This window comes from Silurus meridionalis, chromosome 8, assembly GCF_014805685.1.
Source record: "Silurus meridionalis isolate SWU-2019-XX chromosome 8, ASM1480568v1, whole genome shotgun sequence".
In the NCBI taxonomy this organism is placed as follows: domain Eukaryota; kingdom Metazoa; phylum Chordata; class Actinopteri; order Siluriformes; family Siluridae; genus Silurus; species Silurus meridionalis.
The window spans coordinates 19,250,626-19,277,398 of NC_060891.1; the positions used below are offsets into that span (position 1 = coordinate 19,250,626).

Below are 26,773 nucleotides of genomic sequence, written 5' to 3' on the forward strand. Positions count from 1 at the left end.
ATATATATATATATATATATATATATATTTTTTTTTTTTTTAATTATTATTATTAATTTATTAATTTATTTTAGCCCCAGCCTTCAATCAGGTTCGATGTTAGTTCTCTATCCATAGCTGGAATCAGTTCAGGTAAATCAGTTCAACCTTCGCCATGTTTATCCATGACGAACAGCTAAAAAGTACTTTTATTTTTGTATTTTGATGAAAAACACTCTGCAAGAGCAACTGCATTTCCTCTATCTCCCGCAAAGAAAAGTAAGGCAGGAAAGATTCGGTTCTAAACTTTAAACGAGCAAAAGAACCGACTCAAAGATCCGATTCTGCATCTGACGTCATCCGTGTGGTCCGTTGGAACGTATTGGCGGAAAAATTTGAAAACAGCAAAAGGCAAAGCTGGACTCCTATAGCAGGTATTTCATCTCTAATAGTGCTGTTAAAGACAGATAACACTATTTAACATTTTATACATAATATTAACTGCTTTATAAGCGATTAAATCTCATCTGCAGCTAGTTAGCCGTAGTTTTTGCATCTGGTTCATGGTTGCTAGTCGTAATTCTTGTTCCTGGCGCAACTGCTAATGTCTTAGTCACCGCTAGCGCTAGCATGCTTAGCTACATATAAATATATATAATTTTTGTCCGTGCAATTTTAATAGTCTGGTACTCCACACGTTTAATTTAGCTATGAATGTCCCCCTCATGCTAGCTTGAGGTTTGGCTAGACCGGTAGGTGGAGGTGGAATGGGACAAAGCTGTTGGGTTAAAGTATTCAGTATAAAAGCTAATTTATAGGCCGAATAGTATCAGTTTGTTGGTGCGTTGAAAAGATGATACGACGTCTTCTTTACCGCCGTTGGAAAAGATTCATATAAATGCAAATTATAATAACTCAAAACATACCAGTTTGTCAGAGGGCAGCACAGCTGTAGACATTTCTGTGGTATTAAATAAGCCAGATGTGATCATTATAAAATGTGACAAATGCGATGTATGTCTGCATGTCAATTCACTGTGCTGTGTTTCTGTTCTGATTGAGAAGATTACTCTGCTGTAGATTTTTGATCTTTATTGATGGGCTTGAAGAAATAATGTTGCATTCAATCTAATGTTTTTAGCCGTACAGTGTTATTTATTTGAATGATCCTTGCTTCTGCTTTCAAGTCAAAATGAGCCGAAGACCAAGCAGCAGGTATTCCGAGATGCCGATGCGTGTGACTGATGGCAGGATGAGCATGGCGAATGCTACACCACAGAGGTAGACATACTCATGTGCTGAGGTTTTTGCTACATTGAGCTGTATTTAGACCACCTCACTTTTCAGTTACAGTCATACAAGACTATAAATCCTGTATGTATCTGGTTTATATGACACTTATATTCTTTTGCCAGCAACAATGTGTTTGGCAAGCTGAACATCCCTAAGCCTCAGTCCAGCACATCAGAGAGGAGGACCAGCTTTTTTGGGAAGTAAGTGATAGTTGCATTTTTCACAAAAAGAAATAACTATATAAATTGATAAAAATGATGACTCTTTGGCAAGTTCAGTAATACATAAATAATTATAATTATTTGCTGTGGTATAAGAGTAATAAAACTGTTTAAAATGATCAACTCTACATCTTATCGCCACTCTGTGTTTTATGCCTTACCCTTAAAATGCGTAATAATTCTGATGCCAAATTGTTAACATCTATAAATGCGTCATACGTTTTATATAATAGGTAGTTGTTTTTTTATTGTTGCTAATATTCCCTACATTTTCAGTCCCAGTTAAGTTTCTCTTTCTTATTTATTTACAGAGGAGCTAGTGTAGGTGCAGGTGGGCAGAGAAACAGCATGTTTGGGAGTTATGGAGGTTCAGAAAAGATGAAGGACCCACGACCTCTTCATGACAAATCCTTCGTTCAGCAGTGTATCAAGCAGCTTTGTGAGGTGTGATTTAATTTATTTCAGCACCTTTTTCATTTCAGTTGAATTTTTAATGTGCCATTAGCTCTAAATAATTGCTATGATATACAGTAATCCCCCGCTTTACTGCGGTTCGAATCTTGCACCCCCCCCGGTTTATCACAGAATTGCATTTGCCACATAATTAATTTGTTTAGCTGATTTTCCGGTCTCTTGCGGATAGCATGATAGACCAAAAAACTTATAGGGGATTGTTTTTATGTAGTTTTATGTTGAAATAATGACATTTATTAATAAAAATAAAGTGTGTGTATATGTAAATAAAATAAAATGTTTTTTCTTTTTTAGGGGTGTAACGGATTTACACAATTTTCACGGTTCAGTACATACCTCGGTTTTTAAGTCACTATTCTGTACAATTTCGGTATAATTAGGGGGAACAAATGCAAAACTGCAAAAATTTTTTTTTAAACAGATTTCAATTAAATGCCTGCTTTGTTAAATAATATAGAAAATAATATTTTATAATATGTAAAAAATAAAATAAATCACTAATGGAATACACCTTTTAATTATATGAATTAAACTGAGTAATCAAATAAATTGGCACAAATTTAATTGATTCAGTAAATGAAATAGTCTACATTTGTTTAACCTAAATGGGGTCTAACAAATGTAGACTATATATCGAAGGAATTGTCAGAATTTTCTCCTTTTAAGAGAAATTCTTGAGGCTGGACAAAAACACTAAAGTATCCATAGCGTTAGCTGGTATCTACTTCCTGATTGTAACGTTGGCGCTATAGATTCTTTAGCGTTTTCATATATGTGCAAAACAAATAAATTCTTGTACGGAGTGAGTAGCCACAAACAAAACAGCCACAATACAGTGGAACCCGCTTATCTCGCCCTCGGTTAACTCGACAACCCTATTAAGTCGACGTTTTTGAAGTGGAACCGCCAAATTCTCGCTTTTTCTACGCATTTTTTATTGGTTATGTCGACTTTTTTTATGTCGCGGAACCCTAATATCTCGAGCACAAGGGGAAAATTAGAAATTTTAACATCAGTTATGTCAATCGGCACTGTGCAGCCGCAGAAGAACTCGCGAAAGTGGCGGAAAAATCAAACCTTACAGATGCTACAGGTGTTTGTATTGTATAATGGTGAATCTCTGCTGTTAGTAAGTGCACATATGCATTTTTTTGTTAAATGTTATGCGATGAACGGGAGCGCGGCGCTCCAGGCTTCAACTCCTTACTGAGCAGGGTAAGGAGCACAGCTCTCTCGGTAAGGAGTTGAAGCCGGGAGCCGGGAGGCCAAGAAAGCACCTGCCACGCCCCCTTCGGCCGTTCACGTTTGAGACTTTTCTGTCCCTCGTTTTTGGTTTCGGGTTCGGTTTTGGATCTTCCGGGTTTTTTTTCCGGCTTCGCGCCGTGCCGCCGGTCGCGGTATTTTTGAATTTCACTAAATGTGAGACGGCACTGTGCAGCCGTTGTTTTTTTTTTGTTTTTTTTTTGGAGAACATAATAAAGGTTTGTATGGAGAATGGATGGTGGTTTGTATTGTATACTGGTGAATATCTGCTGTTAGTGGGTGCACTTATGCCTTTTGTTGTTAACAAACGTATTTACATTTTTATAGTATGCCTTCATCAAACAAATCGCGGCAACGCTGTTGTGTAAAAACCCTCCAAAAACACATGCATGCACATTCTCATTTATTAACGCACATTATGTACATAAAGAAATTTCAAGCACGTTAATATATTGCCGCCATTTTGATTTTAGTTTATCTCGATCATCAGTTACCTCGATGCTTTTTGGCGTCCCCCTAGGACATCGACATAACTGGGTTCCACTGTATATTATATTCCACAATGTTCCGTATATAAAAAGGATTGCATTTTTACCGATTTGCAGGAACCGAAAGCCCTGTACTGAAAAATTTCAGTATGAATGTGTACTGTTACACCCCTTTAAAAAAAAAAAAAAAAAAAAAAAATATATATATATATATATATATATATATATATATATATATATATATATACATATATATATATATATATATATATATATATATATATATATATATATATATATACACACACACACACACACACACACACACACACACACACACACACACACATGCGTGCACACACACACACACACACACACACACAGTGTAGTTTAGACCATGCACCAGAATAATGCTAGGGTTTAGTCATTATGAAGCCCAAATCAAGTTTTATTGAATAGATACTTTTGTGTTTCTTTGCAGTTCCTTGGAGACAATGGATTTCCAGCTACAATCACAGTCAAATCTCTTCAGTCACCTTCCACTAAAGAGTTTCTGAAGATCTTTGAGTTTATTTACAGTTTGCTGGACCCTACCTTTCAGATGCCTACAGCCAAGGTTGAAGAGGAAATACCTAGGATGTTGAGAGATTTAGGGTAAAGTGTAAATTGACTTGGTCATTATAGTGTTTCTGACAATTCAACATACTATACATAGAATATTATTTTTCCGAGATATGATTTGAATTCTTTTCAGTGAATCATTAAAATAATCTGTGTACATTGTTTCTCAGGTACCCATTTCCTCTATCAAAAAGCTCCATGTACTCCATTGGGGCACCACATACTTGGCCTCAGGCTCTGGGAGCCCTCGTCTGGCTAATTGACACTGTTAGAGTAAGTTTGGCCTCTGGGTGGCTTTTCTACTGCTAAAGTAACAACATTCTGGCTTTGACTTAACAGTTGAATGTTATATCAGGTTACAACACAAATATAAGAAATATGGAAATTGTGTTAAAGGAATGGAAAAAATATATTTTTTTGTACACATTTATGAATATCAAACCTGATAAACATTCTAATCACTGTTCAATTAATTTAGATTTTGAAACTGAGTGTATTTGGTGCCACAGAATATAAGCTATTAATTATTATATTCTCATTGCAGAGCTTTAACAGTATGAAAAGTCAAGATGTACTGTTTGGGGACTTTTCAGATGGCTACTCTGAACTGGAGGATGGAATGGAGTACAATAAGGTCCCATTTCTAAAGCAGCATTGCTTGCAAATTTCTTAGTCAATATATTTTAACCCAGTCATTCTAAACAGCAAATGTTTCGGGATTTGATTTATTGAGGTGTGAAAATTATTAGGATTGAAATACTGCCTATTATGTTATGTATCATGCATCCTGGATTATGTCTCTCAGCTCTTTTTAGAATATTGCTCTAAGACGTACAATAAATTCATGCAAGGAGCAGATACCTTTGAGGATGAGGATGCAGATTACCTCAGCCATCTAAGTAAGTCAGACTTGCTAACCTAGTTAACTATATAATATATAAGTTGGACAAAGTCATAATTTATGTTAAAGTGAGACATTTGGGATAAATCATAAAGAATTATCAATGTAATTAACACAGAGAGGCTGTATAATGTTGACGAGGCGCTACTGGAATCACAACAGGAGAAACACAGAGTGTTGATGTCTGAAGTAGAAAGACTGGAGAAAGAAAGTCATACTGTAAGTCTACACAATTAATTTGATGCATGCATACTGTATATCACCATATAACCACTCACACAGCTGGTTTGTATAGGATCGTTTAATGGGACAAAGGACGGAGAAACTGAAGTTACAGACTGACCTCCAGAAGCTGCAGAGCTACCGTACTCACATGGACTCTTTCAAATCCCACCAGGAGAATAAGGCTACAGCACTGTCTGAGGAACTGGAGGCAGCAAGTACGTTCCAATGTATACTCTGAACCAGTGTCCCAGAAAGGTTGCATTTTTTCCCAGCAGGGAATCTTTTTCCAGTAGGGGCTGGTAATCTGTAAGGAATACAGTTATATATTTTGATTCAATTATAGTTTTGTTTAATGTTGTGAAATGTTCAGGTTAAATCATACAGGTTCTCATTATTACTTGTGTTTTAGCAGTTGTCACCTTAAAGACTATAGTCTTTATAGTTATATGTGTGAAATAAATAATGCTCAGTGACGTGATAAATAATCTTTTATGTAGAGTTTTTTAATTATTGTATAAGCATTTTGTATAGCACAAAAAGGATATATCTATCTCTGTATGTAGACCTTCAACTGGAGAGTCTGAAGAGGGAGCAGGCCAGGCTGCAGCACATTCTGGAAAATCAGAAGTTCACTCCGGCTGATATAGAGCGCATCAACAGAGAGAGGAATGAGCTACAGCAGAACGTTAATACCCTGAGTCGCAGCCTTGAGGAGGCCCAGCAGCTGGTCTGGAATGAGGAGATCACCCTGGCTAAAACCAAGGAGAGGGTGGGTTAGGACACTGACCTAACCAGAACAAAAGATATTGCACTTTTTATTATGAATCACGTTTCTTCACTGTCAAGCCTTTTACTATCTACATTGTATAGCTAAAGGTATGCAGACACCTCACACTTAACAACCCTGCCACTGTATATGCATGTAAGGCTAAGGGTATTACTTCTGATTTAGCCACATAAGCTGTGGTGAGGTTGGGTTCTAATGTCATGCAAGGAGGTCTGTGCTACAGTTATCGTTTCAGATAATTACAAAGATGTACAGTGGGGATGGGGTCAGGGCTCTTGTGCACAGGAGCATTGTCATTTCTGAACAAGCCTGAGACCTTTAGTTCCAATGAAAGGGAAATTAGAATGTTGCAGCCTACAAAGACATTATAGACAATTCTCTGCTTCCATCTTTGTGGAAACAATTTGGGAAAGAACCTTGTATGGATGTGATGGTGAGGTGTCATACATAGTGCAGAAAAAGCAGGTGTCCGTATGTCCAAGTACCTGAAAGAGATCCAGAAGTTTATTGTTCAGTATGCATAATTCGTTTGATGGCATACTACAAGGTATACAGTGCAGAATATAACGTTTCTATTCTGTTTACGTAGAAATTTAGAAACAATTCATTTGCTTCAATTTGTTCCTTTAGGTTGAGGTAAAGTTGGCAGAGTACCACAAACTGGCACGCATGCTAAAGCTTATTCCCCAGTCAGCTGAGAATGCCTGTGGCCACGACTTTGAGATCAGAACAGTCAGTGACTATGGCCCAACCACCGCCACCCAAATCAAGAGTCAGATACAGGTACGGGCAAACTCACAACTGCAACTAATCCACACACAAAAGATCACATTGTGGTTTTTTTTTTGTTTGTTTGGGTATTTTTTTTAATGTCATTTTAACTGTTTATAGAATCCTCTTAAAAGCATGCTGGTGGATGTAGAGGAAGAGTTCAGCAATGTAACTAATATGAAGCTGAGCCTGGATGAGACAGTGGAACAGGTATGAAAAAGAGTGACCTGTTTGTCATTTGAGATTTTATTTCATATATGTTCTTATTGGATCTTATTATGAGCTTAGTGGGTTTTTCTTTTAAATGGATAGATTTTAGTTTACCTAAAAGTTAGTGTTTTCACAAATGATCAATATGAAACATTAATGGTCTAGCTGAGTAATATGCTTGTTCTCTTTGCTAGATAAAGTCCAACATTTCTGAGAAGTTAAATGACATGAAGCAGCTTAAGGAGCAGATTCGCAGACTGGATGAGCAGTGGGAGCGTGATATGCAGGTACATATCATCTAAGCTTGAGAAGTTTTAATTCTATGTTAAAGAAAGTAAATTGAGTACAGGCCCCCCCCGCGAGTTGCGAAAATTCGCGGATTTTGGACGCAGCCCCTATGGTACCTTAGTGAATTCATCTAGACATTGTCACTTTAATACAATGTGTTTTAAACATTTTTAGGAGTTTGATAGTGTAATATGTCATTCCTAACGTTCCTGAACATTGTCCCGCTGCAGATTTCCGCGAATTTTGAGATAATCCGCAACTTGTTGTTAGTCAGGTTCCAAATGAAAACCCGCAAATTTTCAGAGCCGCAAGTTCTGAACTGCAAATTATTGGGGGTTGACTGTATTCCAAAATACTGTTCTATCAACAAAGTTAAATACTCAAACATAATGATTGCTACCAAATTAAAAATTTCAGTTTTAGTAAAGTGGAGAAATTTGGTTGTTAAAGTCAAAGAAGATATAAACCTACAGAACCAATTCGTTTTCCACCACAAAAAAGTCTCATTTATATAGTAATTTGATATAATTAGGCTAATTAAACCTTAAACATGTTGAGTAGGATATGGCTCATGAAGAGGAAAAGTGGGCAGCTGATGTGGATTCTGCTGAAAGTCACAAGAAGCTTCTAGAAAAGAAAGTCATGGATGGACATGAGGAAGCTGAAGAGCAGCTGAAAGCAGCCCAACAACAGTGAGGGAACATGCAACTTTATTTCATACAAAAGTTTTTCCCCCACATTTTAATTATTATTCTTCTTTTTTTTTTTTATAAATAACAGACATAAAACATGATCACTGTTGCTTTGTTAGGTACCATCTTGTTCTTCAGGAAACCAAAGAAGAAAGCCGGATGGTAGCAAACAATCTGACACATGTCTTCACTGCTGCAGTCGGCCACTTGGACATAGTTGAGGTAAGAAAGTGATTATAACAAGCCAGTTCTGTTACTAAATAGATATTAAAAAATATAAGCTAGATCAGTTAATCATAACTGATCAAAACTATCTATTTTCTAAACATTGTATATTCATTTTTTCAGAAACATTGTAGCGGCCAAGTCAAAAAGATGGACAAGATGAATGAAATTATCCGTGAAGACCAAGTAGATCTGCAGCAGCTAAAGGAAATGGTTGAAAACTTTGTTGCTAGAGCAAATAGTTTTTAATGAATAAATGGGAAACCAATTTGTAAATAGTTTTGTACTAATAGGTTTTGTGCCTATTTGTTAAAGGAAAATATTGTATGTTTGTCTTGGAACACATGCATTTTACTCTTTTTTTTATATATATTGTGTCCTGTTAAAAAATAAACATGTATAAAATATATGGCTGCATAAATATTCTCCAGAAATACCTTAAGAACCATAAGCTTCATAAAATGCAGAGACTGGGGTTTATTAACTAAACTCAGCTGTGACCACATGCATTTTTGCAGTTTATATAACTATAATATAGTGCAGCCATGTATTTATTTGCAAAATCACCTTTGACAGATACATACATGCACATTGATTGGGAAGCCAGTAGACACCCCCATATGTGCATTCATACACTTATTGAGATGCACCTTCCACTGCCAATTTACTGACCTGCTTTTGGGAAGGGGAGGAAACTTGAGAACCCAAAGGAAACCCACGTGGACATGGCCAGAACATGTAAAACACTGAACAGACAGTAACCCAAGATAGTGTTGAAGCTGTGAGATGGCAATACTATCCACTGTGACTCCCAAAATAGCCACATGAATTTTTTTTTTTTTTGTCATTAATACTGTATATTAACATATGGATGTTCCACTGTTTGCGAAAAATGGAACTAGGCTATGAGAAATCAAGTGAGCCCGCTGAATGTTGAGCAAATCTCTTGTTTCCCAAGACTACTTTTACGCTCCTCACACTCTTTCATTTGCCAGTATTTGATCACACAACTAGCTGCAAATTTAATGCATATGGGTTTAAACATAGTGACCTGATTTAGCAATCTAATCTGCTCTTACATGTACATCTTCACTAAATCCCTTACTTATATATGTATATCACATTTAGTGTTATTGTATAAATATACTAAGGTTGATCTGCAAATTTTATTGCCTAAATGCGCAAGAACTTCGATGGATCTGCAAATGTCTGCACCAAGATACTACGGTAGAACGCAAACACGTGTTGGGGAACTTTAGATTGTACGTGAACTTAAACTGTATGACTCGTAATCCTGTGTTCAGTGAATCGATTCTTTATTGTGCATGCTCAGTTAAGCTTTGAAGACAAAAATAACGTGTCATTTGAAACTCCAAAACTTGAATAGGTCTCGTGGATTAATTAGGTTAAAAAAAAAGACTAAACTACACGTTTTTGAAAACCCCCAGTGTCAAAATTAACTCGGTGCCGATACCGAGCGGATGCACAATTGTTGCTGTAAAGAATCGGTTGAAGAGTCGACTCATCGGTTGCCACGCCTCTCCTGTGCCTCAGTGTTGTAGATTCGGAGAAACGGGACCGGACTGGGGAAAAGTGATGAAGGAAGTCAGGGGTCTGGATGTAAATGTCATTTAGGCAGAAACCGTGTCGTTGTATGAGTTTTATATAATTCTGTAAGGTTTCCCTGGAGGTCTGAGTTTGCTGACTATGTTACCGCAGTTTGTCAAATCCTCGTCGTGCCTGCCAAACTAGCTAGCTTATAGCTAACGTCAAACTTTTTAACTTTTTCTTTTTTTCTATGTGCGGACTGAAGAACGAAATATGAGATGTATTATATAGTTCATTGTCCGTCTTTAATGCCATATTCGTGTAGTTTTACACTAATGTCAAACGAGTAAATACTTTTTTATACAAAACTAGTTTGGGCTAAGTCGCTAACGCTAGCTAGACAAACAGCTGAATTGCTAGCAAATCTGGAGAACACTCTACCTGTGCAGGGGTGATATTATTTCATCGAACTGGAGTCATGGCGCTGCTCGGAGGCTGATCCTGTAGTAGTATTACCTCATTACCGCCCGTCGTGTTTATCATCGACTAAACGCCTGTCAACAAAATGTCACTGGAAGAGTTTGAGAGACATTACGCGTCTCTCTCGGACTCGGGGTGTGAGTCAGTGAGCGGCGGCCCTGCTCCAGGCCTGTTCAGCGGGGAGGAGGAGAAGCTACACTACATTCCCATCAGGGTACTGGGCAAAGGGGCTTTCGGGGAAGCCACCTTATACAGACGCACAGAGGTAGGAGTCAAAACTTATTCTTTAACACAACGCCTCCCAATTTTTGCATCACGAACCAGTTTCACGCAAGAAAATTTGTATATCATAACCATGTAATATTGCTTATAAAATAAAGACAAAATCAGTCATACTCATACATACATAATCAGTACAGAATCAGAGCGAGCTTCTCTAATCGATAAATATAAAAAACTGAGACTAAAAAAGTGCAGGACATTGGCATAGGTGAAATTGGTCCTTTAAGAAGAAAAAAAGAAGACTAACATTTTTTTTTTTGCCACTCCAAGGCCCTGTGGTTTGGGACCCCCTCCTCTAACAAGTTTTGGCTTGCATGTCTCGACTGTTTCCTTGTCCACTAGATATTCTAGATTCTTAAAATATTTCCACTGACTTGTGCTTTATTTTTATTGATTTGTCTTATTTGTTTTGGCATGCCGGCTACCCTAGAACATCTCCAGTTATCCCACACAAGCTACACATACCAAAGGGAGAAACACCAGTCCAGGGTTCCTCTCAAGAATGTTGTTTTCTGTGTTATGTGCACCGGCCCAATCTTGAATATTAGTTAAAGATAAGAGGATGGTGTTCGAGTGGCAGTAAGAAATCAGACGCTGTTAAAAATGCGCTTGCTTAAGTCTCTGCTGTTGTCCATATTTGTTCTTGAATCCATCATCATATTTGTTTAGATTTGACAAGGGTGTTTCGAATGTGTAAAATATATCTATTGGCTAATCAGTGAAACACTTGAGAACTCAATTATTTAGATTCTCCCTTTTTCAGGATAACTCCTTAGTGGTTTGGAAGGAGATTGAGCTGACCTGTCTGCCAGATAAAAAGCTCAGAGATGTCATGAATGAAATCAGCATCCTGTCCATTCTCCATCATAACAACATTATAGCGTATTACAACCACTTCATTGACAAGAACACCATGCTGATTGAGCTGGAATATTGCAACGGTCAGTAAACGCTTATTATAATTGAAGTGCATATTGCTTTATGTTCAATAAACATGTAACGTATAAAGCATAAATGAAATATGTTACATCACGTATTATTTTTTTCTAGGTGGAAATCTGCATGAGAAGATTAACCAACAGAAAGGGAAACTCTTTACACAGGAGGTAGTATTAAAAACAATTCACATTGGGAAAGTGTTTATAAATAATTAATTTTGTCTTACTGTAATAATGCAATTTGGATGGTATTCTCAGGTTGTTACATGGTATCTGTTCCAAATTGCATCAGCTGTGGCTCATATTCATAAAGCTGGTGTTCTACATAGGTATGAACTTCATGTTTGCTGCCTTTTAAAAAAAATAAAAAATAAAATTCAAGCCAAAGAAAATTGAGTTTTGACCAGAACAATAATGTTTTTTTTTTTTGTTCACCTTTCTAAAGGGACATAAAAACATTGAATATCTTCCTCACCAAGACCAACTTAATAAAGCTAGGAGACTATGGTTTGGCCAAGAAGCTGGATTCAGAGTATTCAATGGCAGAGACAGTGAGTTATTTTTCCTACAGTTGTTTGTTTTTCAATTGTATATATGTATTTATCAGTTTACTTATTCATTTTTTAAATGATCTAATGATCTAAATAAGATATCACTGATTAAATGCCTAAATTTATCTGTGCCTTAGGTGTCACATCATTCTGTTAATTTTCCTCTCACTCACTCTGCTGAAACTGCTATACCTTAATTAGTGTTTAATCTGTAATGTGTTCTCTAGTGTGTAGGCACTCCTTATTACATGTCACCGGAGCTTTGTCAAGGGGAGAAGTACAACTTTAAATCAGACATCTGGGCCATGGGCTGCGTTTTATATGAGCTTCTGACTCTCACCAGGACCTTTGATGCGACGGTAATGATCTAAAACAGCTGTTACCGATTAAAAACTGGTTTAGAGTTTGTTGTTAACCCAAGCATTGGTTTGTTAGACCTAACATTGCGCATGTTCTGTCTCCAGAATCCACTAAATCTATGTGTGAAGATTGTCCAGGGCAACTTTACTATGGAGATGAACTCAGATGTTTATTCATCAGAGCTCATAAAGATAGTCCTTGAATGCTTAGATCCGGTAAGCAGATCTAGATACATGAGTCCAAGTCCAAGTGAAATGACCTTGTGTGTTAATTTTTCCTAATGTTTTTGTGTAAAGAACCATGCATGTGTGTTAAGATTTACAAATAATGCAAACTAACATGCAAAGACAAGAATATAAATCAGCAATAATGAGCAAATGTGTACAATGTCTTTAAGGATCCAGAGAAGAGACCTACAGCTGATCAGATTCTTGACTGGCCTATAATCTCCTGTGATAAACTGTGAGTATTAAGGTGCCATTGTGAACAGAAATCAACTTAATAAAGAATGACATTAAAGAGAAAGAGTTTAGCCTTTTCCCCTTTCTATGTTTCTAACATACTTTTACTAATTAATTTGAGCTCAGACATGCAACCCTTAAAAAAAATTCAATGCTTTCAGGAAGTTTGAGGGGCGTGTGGCTGCACTGAATTCAGCCATAAGGAAGCCCAGGTATGTTTAACCGTTTGTACCAGCTTCAGAAAATGCTGTTTCTAATATAATCTCCTTTAGCACGTTTGATATTTACGCTGTTAATTTGTTTGTTTTCAGGTTGAGTGCAGTATCAGACACCCCCGTTGCTGTAGTAACCACCCGTTCTAGAGAATTGTATTTCTGGGGAGGAGGGAAGTTCACCCCTCAGAAGCTGGACGTTTTTAAGGGTGGCACAAGTGCTCAGCATGTGTGTGCAGGGGAGACGCATTTCGCTGTGGTTACTGTCGAGAAAGAGCTTTACACTTGGGCTGTAAGAATCTTGTTTTATACATTCTGCACACCAGTGTGATCATATTTCTTTTTCCTGATGTACACCTAACAAAACACCTGCAGAATAAATCAGAATAATTAATTTCCTTGTATTTTGAAAACTTATTTGTGTGATGGATTTACTGTAAAGAAAAAAAAGAAAGTTTGACCTAACTTTGGTAATTGTGTAATTAATTAGATAGGGATATACAGAGAATTTAATATGCATTCTATAGTCACAGTGTGATGTGTCATACTTCTAAGTATTATTACAACTGAAGCGAGTCTGTGTATTTTTTCTATAGAGTGTTCAAGGTGGTGCGAAAATGGTGGGCCAGCTTGGGCATGGAGATCAGGCCTCATATCGGCAACCTCGCAAGGTGGAATATCTGCAGGGAAAAGCCGTGAGACAGGTGTCTTGTGGGGCAGACTTTACTGCCTGTGTAACTGGTAAGTAAACCCATTAAAAGCTAATGTTATAGACGTTTGATGTTTAAGAAACACAATCAAGCCTTTGATTAGTTTAGTAGTTTTTATTGCTGTTATAAAAACCAAATAAGTTATTATAGCCAAATACAAGTTTAGGTTTGTGAATGTATTTCTTTGCTCTTTCCTACCAGATGAGGACCAAATGTACATGTTTGGCTCAGACTATTATGGCTGTATAGGTGTGGAGAATGAAATGGGTATGGAAATTCTTGAGCCAGTTCTGCTGGAGTTTTTTCAGGAACGACCAGTGCGACAGGTGTCTTGTGGAGATAACCATGTGGTAGTGCTGACTCACAAGGGAGAAATCTATTCCTGGGGCTGTGGAGAACATGGTAAGCATTGATACGCTCTAAATACCGCAACAGTGAACTGCAAAATTTGGTTTTATTAACGAGATATATTTTTTTTCTGGGCAGGTAGACTTGGCCTGGACTGTGAGGATGATTTCAACTCTCCTATGCTAGTAAGCATATAGTATATTTGCATAAGCTCGTCTGGCATTTTTGGTAAACATGCACAGTGCATACATTTAGTCTGCGCTAGATTATTTAATATTGTATACAGTTAAGTGTTTATTGAGTGTTTAATTTTGCCATGACCCTTTTTATATTTTAATAAAAGTTTGAATACAATACTGAGCATAATATTTATCAAAAAAATTATAGAGGGCAGTTGACATTTAGCTTAAGCTTAAGATATTACTGGTGATCAGTGGTGCTATTTCTATATTTTGCAATTAATTTTTATGTTTGTGTTATCTTGACTGTACAAGGAGTGTTGTAGTCCACTTCTAATCAGCCAGTATCATGTGTGTGCCTTGCAGGTGAAAGTACCAAAGAGCGCCTCAATTTACTCTGTGTGCTGTGGCAACGATGGGACATTTCTCCTTACAGATTCTGGAAAAGTCTTAGCCTGTGGAAGCAACGAGTTTAACAAGCTTGGTCTCAATCAAGGCATTACTGGTATTAAGAACCACCCTCGGGAGGTATGGACCTCTTGAACACTACTCTTTTTTTGTTGCACTAATTTAGTCTTTGCTGATGTTTGTTTAACTTGCAGAATGTCTAAGATTATTTACATCTCCATTAATTAGGGTTGTCAAGACATACCCTACACAACAACTCTGACATTAGTGAAGCTGCTTGCCCACTTTAAGATCCAAATCATTGCCCCTGGGAAAACTCATACAGCAGCCATTGATGGTGAAGCATTTATTGCCTTTGTCTAATGGGTTCACATTTAAAATAAAATCATAATGACCTTCTATACAGGAGAACTTTAGAATAACTGTTTTAAATGTTGTATCTGCAGAGAGGGGACGTCTGATGACATTTGGCTGTAATAAATATGGCCAGCTTGGTGTGAAGGACTTTAAGAAACATCAAGGGGTTCAACTGCTTTTAGGACCCTTTGGAGGAAAATATGTCTCCAAAGTGTCCTGTGGAGATGGCTTCACAATTGCTGCTACAGAGGGTAAGCAACAAGACTATTAATTTAAAAGAAGCAAAAGGAGAATGCATTGGAAGTATAATGAAATTAAGTGAAAGTGGATAGAGAATTAACCGATTATTTTTCCCCTTCAGATAATCAAATCTTTGCATGGGGGAATGCAGGAAATGGCCGTTTAGGCATGCCGGCAGATCGAGGGTTCGGCTCTGAGGTTTGCCCGGCCCTTCCTCGCCCCATATTTGGTTCCCTACATTACGTGCCTGACTTGTCTTGTCGTGGTTGGCACACAATCATTATCATGGGTAATTAGTTTACTTTCTATAACAAATAATTATTTGTTTCAAAAGTTATAATTTTACTAACAAATCGAGAAAGGTTTAAGCATTAAGAGCCTGATTCCATTCTCTTGTTATACTTCTCACAGAAAAGCTGCTAAACTCCAAAACAATCCGTTCAAACAGTAGTGGACTGTCCGTTGGCAGTGGTAAGAATTTTTTTTTGTTAACATAAATTTACTATAAATGCTTAATTTCCCTTATGGAAATGTTATACTTTATTTGTATTATTGTTAATATATATATATATTTAATATATATACAAATAGGCATAGGTCAGAGCTCCAGCTCCTCTTTGGACTTGGGTATTGAGCCTTTGTCAGACTCCGAGCTGCGAGAGGGCATTATGGGAGGCACAGTGGAGGTTCACTTGGAGGAAAGAGGACCTGAGACTCCATCAATGGCATTAATGGAGAGCAAGACCAATGGGAGTTCTTGTCCATCTTGGCTTCGCAAGGTATGCACTACCAGTTGAGTTAATCCAAGTGTTTTCTTAGAACAAGTAGCCTCCAAGAAGATTCCTGGAATTCACTTTCAGTCTTTGTTCTTCAGGAGCTGCTGGATGCAGAATTCATTCCCATACCTGATGGCTCCAGAGATTCCCTATCTAGCCCTCTGGATACGTCTTTTACAGAACGTGCCACACTGCCGTATGAAGAGCTTCAAGAACTAAAGGCAGCTGCTGCAGCTGCTGCTAGTGGGAATGGCTTCATGGTAATGGCTTTAGAAAAACCTTAAACACTTTTACACTGGAGGAAGATTATTGGGTTGTTTAAATATTTGAAATTAATTAAAAATATATATACTTTAATTCTAAACTTTTTCACATATTTTATATATTTTACAAGCAAACAGTATGGATAGACTCTAAAAGCATAAATGGTGTGGACTCTGGAACTTCGAAGAAAAGTAACCTGCCACAACAACATGCACAACAGACTTGCTGCCAAGCGAGCAGTGAGCTTGCACAGGTAAAAACTTTTTATACAAACATGAGCACAAAAATAGACTTGAGTACTGCTATGTTTTTAATATGCTTTGGCCACTATGTGATGACTTTGTCTTTAACTTGGTTTCAACTTTGCAAGATTTTCATTAGTGTTATTTCTCAAGTAAAAACAGTTGGGTTTTTTTTTAGAACCGTCATTAAAACCAGCAGATGAACTAATTTTAATATTTTAATGTTTGTTATGCATAGATGATGTTTACACATTCATGTTCAGGATCTAAAGGCTCATTTTTGGATTGCTGCCATTTTTACATGGTTCTCTCCATGTATATTTCAGTCCAAGTGTCTGAGATTCCTCTTTATAAGCTTTATATGAAACAGGCATTTAAGGTTAAGGTTTAAGGTTTAACACTGTTGAACACCGTCAGGTTCTGTTTAATTGAAAGGGTTAATATCTGGTCCAAGAAAATCAGCAGAGATTTTTCATGCCTTTAACTTTAACTTTAATTGTATTAGTTTTTCCAATTGCATGCTTTGTTTACTGGGAAAAGTGTTTATTCTCTGTTGTAGCTAAAAGAAATAGTGAAAAAGCAAAATGCAACGATCCAGCTGTTACAGAAACAGGTGAGTAGCTATCTATTTTCTATATCTGCATGACATTACCCTGAATCACATTCTCTTAAAGTTTGTGCAATGCCTGGTTTATCTTTTTGCCTGTGTACTGTATTTTTTTTTTTATACATGAGAAGACCATGCCAAGGCAGTCTCTAATGGGTTTCTGCCTGCATTTGCTGCATGTAATTTTGAAATGTCCACTAGGTGGCAATGAATAAACTGTAGACTGATGTAATGCTGAATGTAGTCATGCTACTGATCGATAGTTACTTACTTGGGAAGACCGTTAACAGTTAACAGTTTGGTTGTTAAGATTTCCTCTAAAAAGAAAATTACAATGAGATTGTATTGGATTTTAGAGGTCAGATTATAGTTTAATATTGTCCTAAACACACATCTGTTTCTCACTTTTCAGTACAACGACCAGCTCCAAGAGAACGAGAGGCTGCAGAAAACCATTAATGACCTCAAAAAAAGCTCTTTTCATTGTGACAAGAGCAACCATCAAGATGAAGAAGAATGACTGGGAGAATGAGACATCACATGGATTTTATAACTGAGAGCAAATAAGGGTCTTCTCTGAACCGAAACCTCAGTGAGTGAGTAGGAGAATGGGGAATATGTTAGTCATTTGGAACTAAATCTTCCTGCCATCACAGTGTGAGGGGAAGGACTGTGCATCACAAAATATTGTTGCTGCCTTTTGTTAATAATGAAAGATTTTTTATAGCAATATACGGTTATACCAGTTGGCCACTGCATTCCTGCTGCATCATGTTTGTTTGTGTGTATGTTTACGCAACAGTGTATACATCTTTTTATTCTTGAACCACAATATCAATCATTTGAGTTCAGATCTTTTAAAAGTCTATTTGGATTATGCAAGGTATTTTCAAAACATCACCTTTAAGCTTTAAGGTAGTTCATGTGTGGTGCAGTTATTGTCAGTATCTATCTGTACACCAAATTGTCTTATGTAGTTTTTCTCACAGGAGAAAATACATGGGCATTTTTTTTCTCTCGGTAGATTAGTGGGCTTGTAAGATATGCAAAAACTATTTTTTTTTTCTGTACTTTCATATATATGCCTCAACATATTTTATTTTGAAGAATTATTGACATCGGCAACAAATGAGAACCATATGAAATTTTTACTCCGTTATGTGCAAATGTGTATACGAATGGTTTTTACATATCATCAAAGAATCTGTGACAAAGAATGTACTACTGATTTCCACTTTATGTATGCTTTTTTTCCCCTCTTGTGGTTGCAGTGTATTTTTATATAGTTCAGGTGTCACTAATGAGAGATGACCTACTTCGGACTGATCTTTATGCAAGTGTTTCTAAATCTGGGTTGCTCTTGGGCTGCTTCTTATTTCTTTATTTGCACCTGCTTGATTACTTGTTTCTTCTTGATGAAAACAAGAATTGCAGGTGAACATACTAACCAGCTGCCTTTGCTTGCTGAAACATCAACTTAAAACAATGATTTTATAATTCATAGGGCATAATGACGGGGGGTTGTAAAACAAAACAAAACAAAAAAAAAAGTGGATTAAGCCATGGCTTTAGCAAAAGTTTTGCTAAATCAATCTATTACAATTTAATTTAGCCAATTAAAAAAAAATCTCTATGGGATCAATAAAGTATTTTGATTATGAAAAAGAAAACCTATTTGGAAATCTGAATTTTGGTTTGGAATGTTTGTTTTTGTTTGGATGGACTTCCTGACTACCACCATAGATCCTGGGGGCTGGGATTTGTTTGTGTGAGAATCATTCTTTTTTTTTTTTCTTCAAAAAAACAAAACAAAACAAAAAAATAGTACTGTAATAAATTTTTGAGCTCTGCATCTTTTTAGTGTCTTTGTATATGAATGTGGGGTACTCTGTTACACACCTACCAGGATGTTAAATGATGTGTGGTATACATTATTTCAATATCCTTTTGTATTTAAAAATCCTATATGTAACATTTTATTGAGATGGGTATGCCAAAAGTGTACAATGTGTACATCCACTCTCCGAGCACAGCAAATTCTCTGCTTTTTAAAGGTACAATGAAACCAGACATTTTTTTGTATCTTTGTGTGTGGATTGCATAATTCAATTTTTTTATTTTGTTTTCTTTATGGTAATTTATTTTTAATTTGTAAAGCTATAAAGCAAATTGCCAAAACATCATTGCAAACCCTAAGCTGTGGCCTGCAAACTCTCTCTCTAGCTCTCGCTCTCTCGCTCTCTCACGCACACACACATTACACTTTTCTACATTGACAAATTTTCACCAAAGATTTTATGCCCCATGTGTCACTGATGTATTGAAGTGTTTTCCATATGTAACTGCATATACTTAAAAAAAGAATTGCATGCATCATATTAATAAAAGCCCTGAAGTTTTGTTCATGTGTACCTGACCACATTACATAACGCATGTGTGTGTTTAAGTATGCGTAGCTTACATAGGTTTAAGTTTAAATTTTAAACTTCTAATTAATTTAGACATAATTACATCAGGGTTTTTTTTTATGATTTATTTTTGTCTACAATCGTTAACACTGTCATTTTCTTTAATGGGCAGTGGTAATTAATTATTACATTCCTTCAAAAAGACAAAAAAAAAATTCATTAAATCACTGACATCGAGATCAACATGTAGTCTCTGCTGTTGAGTTCAGTGGTGGTGCCGGGGAGGTGGAGGTTTGCTCTTAACGTTCAGGCACTTTGGAATGTGCCTCTCAGCTGGTCCAGGAGCAAAACGTCTTTGACAGTGGGGACAGGTTTTATAATCAAAAGTCATAGCTGCACTTGGCTGAAAGTCTTTGTGTTTAGGATCACGAGACTGTTTTAAGCACTGAATGAGCGCCTGGTGTTTTTCTCGCCAACTACTCTTCTTGGACTGTGGACATAAAACATGTATTCTAAAGTAAATAACAGCAAAACGTAAAAACTGAAATGTTTAAATTATTACAAGTGGTAAAAACCAGACTCAAATAATACAACAAATGTGTCTGGTCTACAGATACCGTGCTAAAATCTTAAATCTCGCAAGAATTAGTTTGCATATAAAAGCAGCACCTGCTACTGTTTAAATGACATACGCTTACCTGTGGTTCTTCCCTTTGAGCGTTTGTCTTCCTAAACTCCTCCAGATCAGTGCCTTTGGCCCGGTGCATTTTGGAGTCATAGAAATGTCCTTTTTTTTGTGCTTTCTCACAAATGCGGGTATGCTGCTCCAGTCGATCTTCTTTAAAACGTCTTTTACATATTTTACAAGGTAGATGTTGGACAGTGTTGTCTGGAGCATATTTGTTTATATACATCTCTGCAGCACTGTTGCTGTGCTGATCCACTATGTCTACTATAAGCTTTGTTTCTTCATGCCTTTCCTTTCCTCTATCATTTGCTCTCCCTATTTCCTTCTCCTGATCCGCATTGCCCCACTCTATGTCTCCCTTAAGCTTTGTTCCTTCATGCCTTTTCTTTCCTCCGTCATTTGCTCTCCCTATTTCCTTCTCCTGATCTGCAGTGCCCCACTTTATGTCTCCCTTAAGCTTTGTTCCTTCATGGCCTCTCGTTCCTCCGTCATTTGCTCTCCCTATGTCCTTCTCCTGACAATCTTTCTGCTCCCATTTTCTTAGCACGGTCCCTTGCTGTTCCATTGCACTTTCTTTCCTTGTGTTGTTTTCTTCAGTTGTCTGTTTCCTCATAGGCCTTGCCCTTTCTTCAAAACGGCGCCATTCCTTTTCCGCAGTCTCCGTAGTTCTCTGAGTTTGTCTGCCCCTGCTCTCCCACTTTAATTCTTCTCTGCTTTTCTCCTTCTGACCATCATGTGTGCCGTTTATACGATTCTCTTGTCTTGCTGAACTTTGTCCTGCACATCTCTCCCACTTATTAAATCCCTCTTGTTGTCCTTCATGTTTTCTGCCTCCTAAAGCTCTGTCTCTGGCACTCTCCCAGTCCCAGGTTCCTTTCTTCTTATAGTATAACCTGCTTTCTGCTTTCCCTGTGCCCTTCTGCTCTTCTTTCATCTTGTCCTCAGATGCATTTCTCAGTTGAACGTTCCTCAGGGTTTCTGCAGCATTTAAAAGCTTTTCCTGTAATAACATTTTTTTTTTGCGTATTTCTACTGCCATCCAGATCTCATTTTCACAAAGTATGCGTTGGCTCTTGTTTAATGTCCCACCGATTGATTTGCTTTTGGTTCCATCTCGAGGTCTGGACAGATCACTGGGATCAGAATCAAATTCTTCTAGTTCACTCCTATCATGTTTTACCCATCTCCTGTGACTGGTCGGTTTGTCATTTCCCCAGTGCACCTCAAGCCAATCGACGGTCTTATTGTTTTTTGGTATGAAATGATCACTGTCTGCTTGGCAGTTGTTTCGGTTAAATGCCAGTCTGTGGCACAAAGGATTTTCTTCAGAATATAGGTTTTGCCTGGCAGTAGCAGATTTGTGTCTCCTTTGATGAGGATTCGTCCCGGGGAACATGTCCTGCTGGCAGTCCATCATGGCGGCTTCTTGCGATTTAAAAGGAGGTGATATGAAGCCTCCTTCTCGTTTTAGGGGTGGAAGTTTTTCCACTATGTCTCTTTTCTTGGGGGGAAAAAAAAGGCAAAGTCAAACTGGTGCATACTTTTTTTTTTATTTACACATTAATTGTAACAGTCTACTGCAGTGTCTAAGGACCGCAGTTTGCATTAACAGTTCTGTATGTAATCACCTATTACTGAACAGTACACCTCAACTAGGGCTGCAACAACAACTTCTTTTGGATTCTCTCATTAGGAGTCGCCAGAGCAGATCATCCGTCTTCATATCATTCTGTCTTTTACAGCTGCCTCTTTGAAAATAACTACCTGCATGTCTTCCTTCACCACATCATAAACCTCCTCCTTGGCCTTCCTTGTTTCTGTCTTACTGGTAGCTCAATACTCAGCATTCTCCTACCAATATATACCCCATGTCCCTCCTCTGTAAATGTCCAAACCATCTTAATTGGGCCTCCCTCACCTTCTCTCCAAAACATCCTAATTGCGCTGTCCCTCTAAAAAACTCTTTCCTAATCCTGTCCATCCTCGTCACTCCGAAACGAAAACATTTCACTTCAGCTCTGCTACCTCCAGCTCCACCTCCTGTCTTTTATTCAATGCCACTGTCTCTAAACCATACAACATTGCAGGTCTCACCACAGTCCTATAAACTTTCCCTTTCACTCTTGCAGATACTCTTCTATCACAAATCACTCCTGCCACTCTTCTCCACCCACTTCACCTTGTCTGCACTCTTTTCTTCACTTCTCTAACACACTCTAAGATTTCTTTGCACTGTTGACCCCAGGTACTTAAACTCCTCCACCCTCTCCACCTCTTCTCCCTGCAACCGCACCACTCCACTGCCGTCCCTCTCATTTACACACATGTTCTCTGTCTTACTCTTACTGACTTTCATTCCCCTTCTCTCCAGCACGTACCTCCACCTCTCCAGGCTCTTCTCAACCTGCTCTCTACTCTCACCACAAATCACAATATCATTCGCAAACATCATAGTCCATGGAGACTACTGTCTGACCTTGTCTGTCAACCTGTCCATCACCACTGCAAACAGGAAAGGGCTCAGTGCCAATCCTTGATGCAGTTCAACCTCCACCATAAACCAGTCTGTTCTTCCTACTGCACACTTTACTGCTGTCACACTGTCCTCATACATGTCCTGCACCACCCTAACATTCTTCTCTGCCACACCTGACTTCCTCATACAATACCACAACTCTCTCAGGACCCTGTCGTACGCTTTCTCTAAATCCACAAACAAAAGGTGAAGGTCCTTCTGACCTACTCTATACTTCTCTATCAGTATTCTCAAAGCAAGTATTGCATCCATAGTGCTATTTCTCTGCATGAAACCATACTGTTGCTCACAGATGGTCATCTTTTATCTCAGCTTGGCTTCCACTACTCTTTCCCATAACTTCATGGTGTGACTGATCAACTTAATTCCCCTGTAGTTACTGCATGTCTGCACATCTCCCTTATTCTTTAAGATCGGTACTAGCACCATCCTCCATTCATCATCATCCTCTCACCTCTCAAAATCTTGTTAAAATGTGTTTAAAACTTACAGCACATCCTTCCCAGCTCGATCCCTCTGCCTGGCCAATCACTACAAATCCTTATTACCTTTTTCTCAATGTCCAACTTCTCATACAGCTCCTCATACGCCTTTTTCTTTGCTTTAGCTACAGCCCTCTCTGAATTTACGTATATAACACAATTAAAAATAATAATAATAATAATAATAATAATAATAATAATATACACATACACATACATACATACAGTGGTGTGAAAGTGTTTGCCCCCTTCCTGATTTATTATTTTTCTTTTGCATGTTTGTCACACTTTAATGTTTCAGATCATGAAACTGATTCAAATATTAGTAAAAGATAACACAAGTGAACACAACATGCAGTTTTTCAATGAAGGTTTTTATCATTGAGGGAAAACAACATCCAAAACTGCATGTGTGAAAAAGTGTTTGCCCATAAACCTAATAACTGGTTGGGCCACCCTTAGCAGCAACAACTGCAATCAAGCGTTTGCGATAACTTGCAATGAGTCTGTTACAGCGCTGTGGAGGAATTTTGGGCCACTCATCTATGCAGAATTGTTGTAATTCAGAAACCCACATTGGAGGATTTTCGAACATGAAGTGCCTTTTTAAGGTCATGCCACAGCATCTCAATAAGATTCAGGTCAGGACTTTGACAAGGCCACTCCAAAGTCTTCATTTTGTTTTTCTTCAGCCATTCAGAGGTGGACTTGCTGGTGTGTTTTGGATCATTGTCCTGCTGCAGAACCTAAATTTGCTTTGGCTTGAGGTCATGAACAGATGGCTGGAAATTCTCCTTCAGGATTTTTTGGTTAGCAGCAGAATTCATGGTTCCATTTATCACAGCCAGTCTTCCAGGTCCTAAAGCAGTGAAACAGCCCCAGACCATCACACTACCACCACCATATTTTTCTGTTGGTATGATGTTCTTTTTCTGAAATGCGGTGTTACTTTTATGCCAGACGTAATGGGACACACACCTTCCAAAAAGTTCAACTTTTATCTCATCAGTCCACAAAGTATTTTCCCAAAAGTCTTGGGATCATCAAGATGTTTTCTGGCAAACTGAGACGAGCCTTTGTTTTTTTTTGTTTAGCAGCGGTTTTGTTATGAAACTCCATGCAAACCATTTTTGCCCAGTCTCTTTCTAATGGTGGAGTCAAAACACTGGCCTTAACTAAGGCAAGTGAGGCCTGCAGTTCTTTGGATGTTGTTGTGGGGTCTTTTGTGACCTCTTGGATGAGTCGTCGCTGTGCTCTTGGGGTAAATTTGGTCGGCCGGCCACTGTTCCATGTTTATGCCATTTGTGGCTCTCACTGTGGTTTGCTGGAGTCCCCAAGCTTAAGAAATGGCCTTATAACCTTTTGCAGACTGATAGATCTCAATTACTTTCTTTCTCATTTGTTTTTGAAAAAACAAGAATTCAGTAATGAGTGTGTGTATGTGTATATATGTATATGTATATGTATGTATGTGTGTGTGTGTGTGTGTGTGTGTGTGTGTGTATATATATATATATATATATATATATATATATATATATATATATATATATATTTATATATATATATATACAGTATATAATACAGTACATATAAGAAGGCACGCTCAGCGTCTCCAGTTTTTGCAAATTGCTTGTGTACTCAGTTACTTGTTTACATGCTAACTGCATTTAATAACCCTGTACTCTGCACAATGACAATACATTTGAATCTAATATATATATATATATATATATATATATATATATATATATATATATATATATATATATATATATATATATATATATATATATATATATATATATATATATATATATATATATATATATATATATATATATATATATATATTACTGTTAATCATCTGCTGCATAAATATTGAAACTTACGAACTTACCATGGTAAATATCCGACGGCTTCCCAGCGATTTGTTGATATGTGTCTCCTAGAGACAAGACAACGCGCTTGACTTCGATACACTCATTTGATTGGTTCGTGGGATATGAGGTTAACGCGACAAGGAGGAGGGGCGAAACTTCTTGAGACTGCTCGATTCCAGAGTCGACTCCGAGAGTCGGTTAAGATCTGGCGGAATCGAGTAAATTTTGCGCATCGGGGGCATAAAAGAGTTATGGTTATGAAATACATAACAGTATGACTAGTACAAATAATGAAGATTGTATATATAATACCCATATTTAATATTAGGACTTTATAAGTTAATCTTGTATTATTTAAGCATTCCTTATTAGTGACATTTGAGTATTTTATAGAGTGAATGATACTAATGATAATCAGTGGTGGCCCAAACATTTCACACCTAGGCCTTCAGTTGTGTCCTACCTGAAAGAATCCACCTTTTAATACTATCATTATGACACCACAGCTAAAAAAAAAAATCAATATTATACAGGTATGCAGTATAACACAGCCCTGCATTACAAACCAGTGAAAATACATTTTATTACTAAAGCAAGAAACACATTGAACACAATTCAACAGGTCTCCTTTCATTGCAGACACAGCTGCACCTCCAGCATACATCATCTCCAGCAGAATCATCAATATTAACCTCATCAAATAACCTTGGGTTTTCTGTGCATTTTTGTAACACCTTTCAAATTCTCTGACCATGTAAATCACTGGGATTATGGTTTTCCAGAGGATTTGAAATGAAAGCAAATTGTGTAATTTAGTGCGAATTCTACAGGAAATTTGGTTACAGAAAAAAAGGTGACCTTTCCTAACGATGTATAACTTTTCATACAAGGCTGTCTTGAAATAGACTTGTAAATATACAGTATGTGACCAAGTTTTTCTCCTCTGTCAGCCATTGTGAAATGGGAAAAAACCCAGCTATTAATTCCAAATAAATATGTTTGAGCTTGTGTAGTTACTACAGATGCAGTTTGCGAGCTCTGACTACTGCACTCTCTGATCATCCAATCAAAATACATAAAAATGCCAAAGTTATTGTAGGCCTTTTAGATGGCCCCAGTGTTGCACACTCAAAATCTTTTTGGTTAAAGCAGCAATTTTATTGTTATGTATTTGAAGCTACAGGCACCCGCCATGTTCCATTTGAAGGTCTCAAGGCAGATTTCTTTGCAACACGTGATGCGATGGCTGAAATCTGATTGGAAATCAACTGTAACATAAATCCATTTTATTGGGAATCATTTAATGCATATTTATGGGAAAAAATGTATATATTAAAACCTAATTTTAAGCATTGCTGGTCCTGACGATCCAACA

The 26,773-nt window shown here is 37.4% G+C and overlaps 3 protein-coding genes across 3 annotated transcripts; 2 read left to right on the forward strand and 1 right to left on the reverse strand.

Moving 5' to 3' along the window:
- The first annotated feature begins 265 nt into the window (after positions 1-265).
- Positions 266-8,716, forward strand: ndc80 (NDC80 kinetochore complex component). The gene is made up of 17 exons (XM_046855549.1): positions 266-413; positions 1,167-1,260; positions 1,395-1,472; positions 1,805-1,937; positions 4,200-4,372; positions 4,510-4,612; positions 4,884-4,973; positions 5,145-5,238; positions 5,359-5,459; positions 5,536-5,680; positions 6,029-6,234; positions 6,883-7,035; positions 7,144-7,233; positions 7,428-7,520; positions 8,083-8,213; positions 8,333-8,435; positions 8,562-8,716. The coding sequence occupies exons 2-17, from the start codon at positions 1,172-1,174 to the stop codon at positions 8,685-8,687; spliced, it is 1,908 nt and encodes a 635-aa protein (XP_046711505.1). The 5' UTR covers positions 266-413; positions 1,167-1,171; the 3' UTR covers positions 8,688-8,716.
- Positions 8,717-10,004: 1,288 nt separating this feature from the next.
- On the forward strand, positions 10,005-19,801 carry LOC124389940 (serine/threonine-protein kinase Nek9). The gene is made up of 23 exons (XM_046855548.1): positions 10,005-10,731; positions 11,512-11,689; positions 11,799-11,854; positions 11,945-12,015; positions 12,132-12,237; positions 12,465-12,596; positions 12,702-12,812; positions 12,995-13,059; positions 13,220-13,270; positions 13,370-13,562; positions 13,867-14,011; positions 14,182-14,382; positions 14,467-14,513; positions 14,874-15,035; positions 15,144-15,252; positions 15,362-15,523; positions 15,634-15,801; positions 15,924-15,983; positions 16,104-16,291; positions 16,387-16,548; positions 16,683-16,805; positions 17,354-17,407; positions 17,814-19,801. Exons 1-23 carry the CDS (start codon positions 10,552-10,554, stop codon positions 17,919-17,921), a joined length of 2,832 nt encoding a protein of 943 aa, XP_046711504.1. The 5' UTR covers positions 10,005-10,551; the 3' UTR covers positions 17,922-19,801.
- On the reverse strand, positions 19,103-25,605 carry zc2hc1c (zinc finger, C2HC-type containing 1C). Its single transcript, XM_046855550.1, has 3 exons — positions 25,416-25,605; positions 20,508-21,998; positions 19,103-20,299 (listed from the first exon to the last, which is right to left on the reverse strand). The coding sequence occupies exons 1-3, from the start codon at positions 25,416-25,418 to the stop codon at positions 20,075-20,077; spliced, it is 1,719 nt and encodes a 572-aa protein (XP_046711506.1). The 5' UTR covers positions 25,419-25,605; the 3' UTR covers positions 19,103-20,074.
- Between the last annotated feature and the right edge of the window lie 1,168 nt (positions 25,606-26,773).

Coding starts and splice junctions, on each gene's coding strand:
- ndc80 (XM_046855549.1), top strand. CDS start 1,172: ATGAGCCGAAGACCAAGCAGCAGGTATTCCGAGATGCCGATGCGTGTG. Junction 5,460..5,535: donor TGGAGAAAGAAAGTCATACT/GTAAGTCTACAC, acceptor TGGTTTGTATAG/GATCGTTTAATGGGACAAAG. Junction 7,234..7,427: donor TGGATGAGACAGTGGAACAG/GTATGAAAAAGA, acceptor TCTCTTTGCTAG/ATAAAGTCCAACATTTCTGA.
- LOC124389940 (XM_046855548.1), top strand. CDS start 10,552: ATGTCACTGGAAGAGTTTGAGAGACATTACGCGTCTCTCTCGGACTCG. Junction 13,060..13,219: donor ATAATCTCCTGTGATAAACT/GTGAGTATTAAG, acceptor CAATGCTTTCAG/GAAGTTTGAGGGGCGTGTGG. Junction 16,806..17,353: donor CGAGCAGTGAGCTTGCACAG/GTAAAAACTTTT, acceptor TCTCTGTTGTAG/CTAAAAGAAATAGTGAAAAA.
- zc2hc1c (XM_046855550.1), bottom strand. Junction 20,300..20,507: donor CTCAAAGGGAAGAACCACAG/GTAAGCGTATGT, acceptor TTATGTCCACAG/TCCAAGAAGAGTAGTTGGCG.